The following is a 10,662-nucleotide window of genomic DNA, read 5'->3' on the forward strand; positions in this document are numbered from 1 at the left end:
TATTAATTTAAATATTGATAAAAAAATTCCAACTACACATACTTACAAGTTCAATAGACTATAAGTCATTACTATTTATTTATATATTAGGATTTGGTTGCAATAAATAAAATTATGCTATGCTATGCTATGTTATGTGGCAAGAAAAATAGTGAACTATTAAATTAAACCCCACAATCAGATATAAAAAAAGCAATTAGAACATCCACTTTAATCAAATAGAATAGCACAATTATGACGTCTTCTAACAACCAAGTAGCAATATCTTGAATTACGAAATTTGAATCATAGCATGAGAATATAATCTTACTGGTCAAATAAACATTACACACGGGAGTCCAAATTTCAACTAAACTAGTCTTGGCGTTTATATCACTCTTCAAAGTTGTACTTCTTAAATACTCATTCATATCTCTGCGTGTGTATACTCTATGAGTGTATTGTTAAAACTATAAGAAATTGTAAAAAAAATATTATCTGAATTTGATTTGGACAGTTATATACATGAGGATATTTTGAGAAAATAAAAAAATATAATAGTCTACATTAACTCAGGTGTAAGCTTTATATAATAGTAAGATATCCCGAACCAATAAGATTAGAAGTTGGGTGAAGTCAATCAAATCCACTTTGTTTCGATGGACGAAATACAATATCTACTTGTTTTATCTATCTTTTTTGTGCAGTCTCACTAATTGGAAACACTACATACAGTGGCGGAGGTACTTGGGGACCAGGGGGGACCGGGTCACATCCCCCCCGGATTTTAGGTTTTTTTTTTTTTTTTTTTTAACAAATATAAAGAAAATATTTTAAATAAAAAAATTATAAAAATATTATTAGAGTGAATTATCAATGACATCTTAAAAATTATGAAAATAATAATAGTTGTTTTGATTGAAAATGAAGAGACTACTATAAACCATAATATCTATGAAAATTTTATAAATTTTTTTGAATGTAACGGTGATGTCATTATTATTGATATGCAAGTATAAGTAATCTCACTATAAAAATATGAAATTTACTGGGTTGTTAGTTACATTTGACATAGAGGTTCACTCTCTATGTGTTTATTTACTATTATTTGGTGATATTGCATACTAATGATGACTTGGTATTACCATTATATTGAATTTTTAATCAAATTTGGTATGAAAAAATAATTTATCATTATATAATTTAGGATAAATTACAAATACACCTCAGGAGGTTTGCTTAAAATATAAATTGCCCCTGTTGCTTGGAAAATTACAAATACCTCTTTGTTAGTATTTTTTATTTAACAGAACTAACTAAAAAAATGAAATTCATAATTGATCTTCTATAAAATAATAAAATTACCTAAATTATTAATTGAAACATATTTCTAATATCATTAAAAATTGTTAATTGATTTGATGATTCATTAATAAAATGAGCTATTTGTTATGAAATTAGAAATCTCAAGGGTGGAATGTAATTTCCAAAATCACAGGGGGCGATTCGTATTTTAATCAAAGCTCAGAGGGTGTATTTGTAATTTATCCTATAATTTATTTTAAGACTTATATCCATATTTTTTTATATTATTCATGATACACTAGTTATAAATAACATTATTTTTTTTTTGATATTTCTCGAAATCAATCGTAAAAACTTACGTAAAATATTTTTATAAAAATTTTTGATATTATAATTAATAAGTGCCCCCTCTAATTTAATTTTCTGACTCCGCCACTAACTACATACATATGTCACTGAGATGCACTGATGCAGGACCATGTACACACACAAAAAGAACAATATAAATAGAAAATAGAGAACTTCATCTGAATTTTATTTGTCAATCAATATTTCAGATTAAATATGGATGTTTTGAGCCTAATCTAACAACTTTAAAAATTAATAAAACTAAATTACTGTTTTAGCATTAAACGGTCAAAACCCTCCATAACGACTTGTGAATCACCACTAGAGCATAATTTTTCCAAGTTTACATAGCAATTTTCAACGACCTCTCTCTCTCCATGAATTTCCTTGGTTGCTTCCTAACATGCAAAGAATTTAGATGCGTGTTTGAACTGGTCATTTGACTCTTCCAAAGCTTACTTGCATCTCATCGATCTCACCCTATAAATACATAACAAAATCAAATACAACTCATATCATACCTACCTAGGCATACCTCTCTGAGTCTCTTAATCTCTACACCACAGTTTTTTTCAAAACATAAAAACAAAAGCAAAAACAAAAAAAAAAGTGTTGCATTCATGGCCAGACAAGCCAACCACCTTGTTTTCCTCCTAGTTCTTTCACTATGCTTGACCATGCTCTTCACCTCCATTGAAGCCAGCCCCATCAACGATCCGATTCACTTCCACCACCACCACCATGACAAGATGAAATCAAGGACTCCCCGACGAGTTGGGAATGGTCATCGATACGATCAAGTTCTTGCTCTCCGGGGCATCAAGTCCGGTCCGAGTCCTGGAGACGGAAATTCTGTCGTCACTGGGGTTCATAATTGACTCTGAAATTTATTTATTTATATTTTTTTTACTTCTCCATTTGTGACCATTTCGTTGTATATGGTCATTGAAGTTGGGTTTGGGTTGGGAGTTCAAATAGTGCTAGAGAAAGTATATATTGCTTCATGTGATGCACAAAAACATGAAAGTCTTAAATCAATTCTTTTGTTATACATAAGTATGAGATTATCTGTAAACATCTTTTCAAGAAAGATCAATTATGGTTTGTGAAATTTCGGGCCTTGACATCTTCTCTTGATCTCCTTTCTTTGGTTTCAATAAATGGTTAATAGTTACACTTTATTCTCTATTTTTTTTTATAAAAAAATTAAGTGAATTGTTACACTTTAATTTCTATTATCAACGCGGTTTAAAATCAAAGAATAACAATAGGAGGGGTACTTTTGAAACTTTACAACAGCAAAAAATGTGACAAAAATAAAATATGGAAACATCTCTATAAAATCACCGAACATTGTATAGAATTTTTGGTAGTTTAGTTGGGTCCCTAACAAAATTAATGGACGGTTGGAAAGTAAAATGTGACAAAGCCCTTCACCAAGTGTATATTTTGAAAATGAAAAGGCAACAAAATTCATATTTAAGATCACATGTCTTAGTTATTTTGACTTTGTTGAGATTTCATGTAAAATATTGAAAAAAATAAAAAAAAAAAGTTTAATTATTGATCTTGACCATGCTAGCTTTGTTTTTCAATTTTTGATTTGAAACTCATTTAAATTGTCTTATTATTTAAAAAATACCAATAAGGTCATCTCCAACGCTTCACCAAATCCATCATTAAATTTAAATTTGGTGAAAAAGTACTTTTTTTTCCTCCAATGGTTTCATCAAACCTATATCAAACTAAGAAAATAACAAATGTTTCACCAAACTAAGGATCTAAGAACCTTTCACTATTTTACTGTGTATGATCGTTGAGTATGGAACCCACCGGATGACCCGGTCGTCCTCTTCCTTGAACAATTCATTGAATTTCCAAGCTAATTTGAAGACAAATCAAGAAACTCAAGCTCAAACAAATTTCCAAAAGCAGGTGGGATTGATCCATGGAAGTTATTATATGAAAGGTCAAGCCATTTCAATGCTTTGAGCTCAGAAATGATAGTGACATAACCTTCTAGCCCTCGGCATGTAAGATCAAGCTTTTCGACCATGGAATTGATGGAGTTACATCCAATGCCTGGACAAGAACAGTAGATGGAATTGCTTTAAGCTCATAAACAACTTCTGTTTTCAAAAACCCACTTACCTCTCCAAAGATTACTTAATCAATATTAAGAGATTTTGGTAAAAACACAATCGAAAGCTCACACAAAAAAGACCTAAGCTTCAAAACCCCCTCCCGTCCCCCCCCCCCCCCCCCCCCAAAAAAAAAAAAAAAAAAAAAAAAAAACTCACTTTTCAAAGATGACCCATATTAAAAATCCCCAACTCAACACATTCTTTACGTTCGGTCTGGAAGAGAAATCCCCAAATCCCCAATGGTTTAGGCTCTGAAGAGAGAGAAGAGTAAGGAGAGCCAAATGGGTAATGGGAGGAAGAAGAAGAAGAGGTAGAGGGAGGAAGTAGAGTGAGAAGGGAAGGGGGAAGAAAGAGAGGAGGTGGTGGTGATGGTTGATGAGGCACTTTTCATAAAAGGCTCAAGTGCTTTCATAAACTCACTCCTGACTTTCAAAGTGCTTCCATCAATGTCTCTCTCTTCGCTCACTCATTCGCACATATCAAGAACACTCTCAGTGTCTCTCTCACTGATGCTTTCTTTTGGACATTCTTCAACAACCTCCATTATCAAGCACCTCTCTCTCTCTCTCTCTCTGATTGAAGAGTATCCATCAAAGAAAAGTTTTTTGTAAAAATTGAGATACTTGAAGCTATTTGAGAGTGATTATTACAAACAACCAGCAATAGTAAAAATTGAATACTTCGGTGCCTCAGTGATGATGTGATTGAAGTGGAAGCCATAAGGTCAGAGATTAACAAGAGAACACTAGCAACTGAACTGAATATGGATATTGATCGGAGTATGAGGCTTGAGACTGCTTAGAAAAGGACTTCAATGGATGTTTCCGGTGGTTCTTTCTTGACTGAGGAGGAGGTTGATGTTTCCACAGACTGGATGAATGCTGCCTCTGTAAGCTGGAACAGTTGCCGGTCGACCGGCCGAACGTCCCCCCGGTCAACCTGTGTTTTGATGACAACACCGTTGAAGCAGCTGATATCAGATAAAAGAATTCATGTTTTTTTTACTCAGATTTGATGAAATATTTGGTGAACCGTTAGAGATGCCTTAAGACACCAATTTTTTTGTATAAAATTTCTGTTTCTAAATCATATTCCTACCCATAATCTCAATTTCTCATACAGTTTATATACTAATAAATTCACCAAGGAAAAATTCAAAAAACCAACATATCTCCTGTAAAGAAAGAAAAAAAAGAATGTGAAATATCACTGCATTCAGCTTCCACATTCTCATCTTCTTCATATGTATTCTCTGTAATTTGATCATACCAAAGTAGAAAAATGATCAATGCCCATATGAGACACCCTTATAGTTACATCGAGATTGAACATTATGGTTGTTATTATACATAGGATCTTTGTAATCCACTGCCTTGATCACAACAGCTTCGCGTCGCCCATCCTGTTCTTGAACTGCACCAAACACAATCTCTTTCGTTTCGCAGCTCTGCTCATAGAAAGTTTGAGGCCCCGATGAGTAATGCCTCTGATACTGCTGTTGGTGGTGAAAGGTCCGGCTTCGCTTGGGGTGGCGAGGCTTCTCCACTTCCTTCGACATAAATGGGTAGGTTTGCATTGGTGTCAGGGTTCTGGGTTCTATTGATGGGGGCTCATCTTCATGTGGAATCATAAAGCTCTCTTGCATAGGCCAAGCATTTGAATGTTTGCTCGGTTGCTGGTAATGCTGCTGGAATTGGTGGTGGACTAGCGGCTTTTTCTTCTTCCTAAAACCCAAAAATAAGCTCACAAATATTTCGACCGCCGATGTGACGCCGTTGAGGAAGAGCCTGCCAAGTGAAGTGAATAAACCCTCTTCTGGCTTCTCGTATTCATCTTCAGGTGGAATTAAGGGGGGCCTGACTGATTTATGAGGCCTTTGATATGGTGCTGGTGACATGCCTTCTCTCATTTGAGTTTCAGGATCCTACAATGGAAAATGTGTAAAGTGCATATCCGAGATGACTTGCTGAAAATGCATGAGCTAAAAAACAGGGGTATCAACACAGAACATAGGTTTTATAAAAAATTAGATACAGACACGGTAAATTTAGGGCACATACATAGATATAAGAGGCATTAATGTATATTTGGACGTATTTTTTATTTTTTTCCCATTTTTTTCATATATTTTTACAAAAAATTCCATAAATGTGTCGTGAGGTGTGTCTAAATACAGATGTGTCCCCAACAAGTCTTGCAAACAAATAATAATTAGAATGATTGTTAAAAAAAATTGAATAGAGACACAGTAAATTTAGGGCACATACATAGATACAAGAGGCATAATGTATATTTGGATGTATTTTTTTTTATTTTTTTCCCATTTTTTTCATATATTTTTTAAAAAAATTCCATAAATGTGTCATGAGGCATGTCTAAATACAGACATGTCCCCAACATGTCTTGCAAACAAATAATAATTAGAATGATTGACATTCTACATGATGTGTCCCACATGTGAACACGAGTGTCTGCGAAGTGTTGGTATTCGATATGTAATAGACACAGACACCATGCCTATCTTGGAGTGTTCATGCTTTCTAGTGCCTGAGCAAATTCATCAGGAAGACAATCAGCTTGGGAAAACCTTGAGTAGCTTTCCTTTCCCCTGCCAATTCATGATTCAAATCACAGAAAAGAAAAAAAAAAAAGTCCAAAATTATTCACTGCCCAGAATGGTTTGGAAGCAGAATTGGGAATCTTACAGACAAATTGTTATCAGTAAAGAAAAACGAACAAAAATGCAATATCTAAGCCTACTTTTCCAGACTCTCTTCTTTTCCTCCATATGTAAAAATGAAAACATACACATTCAAATTGAAGGAAAATTGATCCTAAATGAAGAAACAAAGTATCTGACAAATGTCTGAATTACTCACACTCTGGGATGAAAACATAGCCCCGACTCTACGCTGTAGCAAGGCCATCATGTAACCAAAGAACCCGGCTGCAACAAGTACTGCTATCCCTGCAAGTGTGTGAATTTTCTCAATTGAATATCTATGATCTTGACTGTGAAGAAATGGTAATAAGGATGAGATTTTAAGTAACAGCTGAGTTTTACCCAGATGCTGATTCCCGTTGTAATGGTAGACACAATCATCTTCACGGAGTTGGATATCTCGAATTGCCTGGTTTCCTCTGTCTACAACCAAAAGAGAGCAACTACTTCCGACATAAACCACATCAAAATCATTTGAGAACTTTGCATCCTCACTCGGACCGTCAACATGACCCCCTCCTCGGCTCCACTTTCCGCCTGCAATAGTGACAACCCCTGCATAGAGAGAAGACTGACTTCAAATTGAAGTCTCTACCTCCAAGCCTCTGACCCTAATAAGCCATCTTGATTTGCTTAAAAAGAGCAGTAGGGGTTGCAGAGAATAAAGTCAAATACATACTGAATAGGATGAGAACTTTTGTTGCAAGTGTGCCTTGAATTCAACCCAAAATATGTTTATCACCCGTTGGTGACCTGCACAATCCGATTAATGGGCAAGTGGCAAGGTTTCCTTGATAGATCTGACCAGATACTTTTGACTTAATGGGTCCTACCCAACATTTGTATTTGGATCTATTTTGTCCAGGTTTACTGTTTTTAGGATCTTTGTATTTGAGGGATTATTTCATGGTTCTAGGGTTTTTGGATCTTGAGAGGTTCTGTAACATGGGGTTGTTGAAAAAAGGCCTACTAATTGTAATATCCACATTATAGTGAATTTTTCTCAATTTCTCCTTTGCCATAACAGTTTTATTACTAAGGTTGGGCTGTTTTTAAGCAAAAACTCTACTCTACCTGCATCACTGATCTTCCTGATGGCCATATTCAGAGTGTCAGCAATGTAGATATTTCCTCTGTGATCTACAGTAATCCCTTTTGGGTGATTCATCCTAGCTTCTCTTGGCTTTCCATCCACAAGCCCCGAATACCCATCAGGTGATCCAGCAATCAGCTTGGGCCGGCTATCTGCACACAGCGGTAGAGGAAGCAAGAAACTTTAGCCATAATGCATATCTGAATCGTGCTTCTTTGTATGAACTTAAAAAGGAAAAAGAAGAGAGGATTCAAAGATATGTATCACAGCTGGTAGTTCATGTTCCTTTTTTCAATTTCAATGATACATATTCTCTTTTTTTTTCTTTTTTTCTTTTTTTGACAAGTAATTTCAATGATACATATTCTTACTTGTTCTACCTTATGATTTGTTCTTACCAAGAGATTCTAATTAACAAAAATTGGAAACCAATAAAATAGACTAAAAAGCCTTCAGGGTTGGAAAGGAAAAAGAAGTGGGAATTGAATCTAAAGAAGACTAAACAAGTTCAGGTGGTCACTGGAAATATTGGTCTCAAAATAAAATTAAAAAAAAAAAAAAAGACGGAACCCCATATAAAGATGGCAATGAATTTGCATATACGAAATTTAGAAGACCGAGCCAGTAAAAAAGTGGAGTCTTCTGCTAAACAAAAGTAAATTGCACAGTTTTTTTGGAATTCCTTTTGGGCTTGCCAAATTTGAGATTAAAAAAACACAAAAATTATATATAAAAGAAGACACGGACAGTGACAGGTTCAAATAAATTCTTTTCTTAGTGAATGACTACAATTGACTGTTTGGAAATAATTTTGGTAAAGATATCAACACCACAACTTAAAAGAAAATGGATTTAATCTGCAACAATAAATCTACATTGCAAGCCTTTAGCAAAATAAACTTATGATGTGACAAAAGGGTTGAGATTTTGCAAATGTTAATACTTTGACAGTACAGACCCAGAATCTTCTTAGACACGGGTTACTTAAAAAATCAAGAGTATGGAACTATGGATATATTCAATGAATGTTTTTTATATAATTTTCAATTTTATCATCTGATCAAAAATGAATATAAAGAAGAATAAAGAAGAAATTTGGTCAGTCATTGGAGAAACTTGGCCTCAGACGTAAAGTGCAAGTTCACAAATTTCAAAAAATATAGAATTGATTCTACAAAACAGAGTGAAAAGGTCTAGTGTACTTTACAAAGTGAATTCTTCTTGCAAACAAAAGCAAACACAAGGCACATTTCCAAAAGTTTATCATAATGAATTTAACAAAATAAAAAGAGAGAGATTAACTAAAGAAAATCATCATCAATAATTGGGTGTAGGTCTTCTCCCAAGGACAATCCGAACAATCGATTCCTGGATGAGCAGAATTGAATTAGAAGTTTTGGTCTAGTTGTAGTAAACAAATCAAAGACCAGCAACTTTCTTAGAAAATGTATTTAGTAGGAATGTGCAAAAAAGTTCACAAATTAAGAGCAGGGTTTGATTGTTAAGAATCCGTATCACCAAATTAGAATTAGCAAGGCCAAAAATAAAAAAATTTACAAGAATTGTAAATCACACGCACACACCAGATTTAGGTGATTGATACCAAAACCAGTGTTATAGTCGCTGTGATTCCGCTGTGATCAGAAAAGATAACTCAACAAAAACAAACATAACCATTCTCCCTCGATTACATATACAAGGGAAAAGTGCGAAAATACCAAAAATATCTTTACTCTAATGGGGCAAGCCTCCGAAACCCATGAGTGATTAGTGTCAAATAACAGTTTAATGGAATGGAACAAATCAATAAAACACAAAGTTCAAACCTTATATGGAAGAAAATCAAACTTACATCGAGACAATGGAGTTGAAATCATGTAAATGTTGCTATTTTCAGAATCCAAAACCAGGAGCTCCCCAGTTGGAGATACTTCAACCGAGTATGGATCAATTCCAAGTTTACTTCCATCGAAGACCGTCTCGACATTGTATCCACCTTCAAATTTCATCATCGAACGGCTAGAAATCGCTGAAAACACAAAAACCCATCAACCTCAAGATCTCAAATAAACAAAACAAGGAATACAAAACAGGGGAAGTAACAAAATGTGAGAACAGCAACAGATTTGTACCTGTTGTGGTGGTTGATTTTGGTGACCACAACCGTTTAATAAGAGCAGAGACAACATTTGAAACAACCCCACTAAGAATTTCTGCAAATGTATGGAAATGATCAGAGTATTGAGATATGAAAGACTTGTATGGATTCAAAATGTGCTAGATTATATTATATGTATATATATACTCACTTGCAGGAGGTGGTGTCGCTAAAGCTGATGAGAACCCAGAAAGTAAAATAGCAAATATGAGAAGTAAAATGGGCCAATTCCTCCCCATTGTTCTTGTTCTCACTGGAAAAATGTGCTCTGTATTTTGAGAGAGAAAGAGAGAGAGAACAATGTAGCCCTTACTCTTTTTACTTGCTAATCAGTGCAGCCCTTCTCTTTTCTTGAGTGAGTGAGAGCATGAGGGGGTCAGGACAGAGAGAGAGAGAGAGAGAGAGAGAAGAGGGGCGTATGTGATGATGGAAGAGAGTCAAACAGGCAGAGGGGGAGTTCCTGTTCTGTTCAAGGTAAAAAGAAAGTGAAAGGCAAAAGACCGAGGGATCAGATGCTCTGTTTATTTTAATCTTCTAATTCTAACATTATCCAAATACATAAATTTCACAAAAAGATAATGTAGAATTTACACAATTTCTAATTTATAAATTTATATTTTATTAAATTATAATTAAGATTTTTTAAATTTTCAAATCTTATTAAATTTTTAATAATTGAAATTACTCTTTAAACAACGATTGTTCATTATTTATGATTATTTATAAAGAAACATAATGATTTAACATTTATTTTGATTTTTAAAATTTTAAAACATTAACTTTCAAATTGAAAAAATTAAAAAAAATTATGTGCAAAAAAAAAAAAAAAAAACTAATCAGTGTGTTTGGTTTCAGCTTTCTGAATTCAGTTTTATAAAAATTGAGTTTTTTATTTTTTGTTTTTAGTAAATGT

At 33.9% G+C, this 10,662-nt stretch overlaps 1 protein-coding gene across 1 annotated transcript; it reads right to left on the reverse strand.

Annotated features, from left to right (window-relative positions):
- Nucleotides 1-4,946: 4,946 nt before the first annotated feature.
- LOC114266502 (uncharacterized) lies at nt 4,947-10,196 on the reverse strand. Its single transcript, XM_028207408.2, has 7 exons — nt 9,901-10,196; nt 9,724-9,804; nt 9,444-9,620; nt 7,573-7,743; nt 6,841-7,053; nt 6,656-6,744; nt 4,947-5,700 (listed from the first exon to the last, which is right to left on the reverse strand). Exons 1-7 carry the CDS (start codon nt 9,986-9,988, stop codon nt 5,062-5,064), a joined length of 1,458 nt encoding a protein of 485 aa, XP_028063209.2. The 5' UTR covers nt 9,989-10,196; the 3' UTR covers nt 4,947-5,061.
- Nucleotides 10,197-10,662: the final 466 nt, after the last annotated feature.

The sequence above is a fragment of the Camellia sinensis genome, chromosome 4 (genome assembly GCF_055761805.1).
Source record: "Camellia sinensis isolate YWXY chromosome 4, ASM5576180v1, whole genome shotgun sequence".
Classification (NCBI taxonomy): Eukaryota; Viridiplantae; Streptophyta; class Magnoliopsida; order Ericales; family Theaceae; genus Camellia; species Camellia sinensis.

What these genes read in the sequence shown, in the direction of transcription:
- LOC114266502 (XM_028207408.2), bottom strand. Translation starts at nt 9,988, where the DNA reads ATGGGGAGGAATTGGCCCATTTTACTTCTCATATTTGCTATTTTACTT. An exon ending in AGCGACACCACCTCCTGCAA is followed by an intron (nt 9,805 to 9,900) that starts GTGAGTATATAT and finishes ATACATTTGCAG; the next exon opens with AAATTCTTAGTGGGGTTGTT. An exon ending in CAGGAAGATCAGTGATGCAG is followed by an intron (nt 7,054 to 7,572) that starts GTAGAGTAGAGT and finishes CTCTCTATGCAG; the next exon opens with GGGTTGTCACTATTGCAGGC.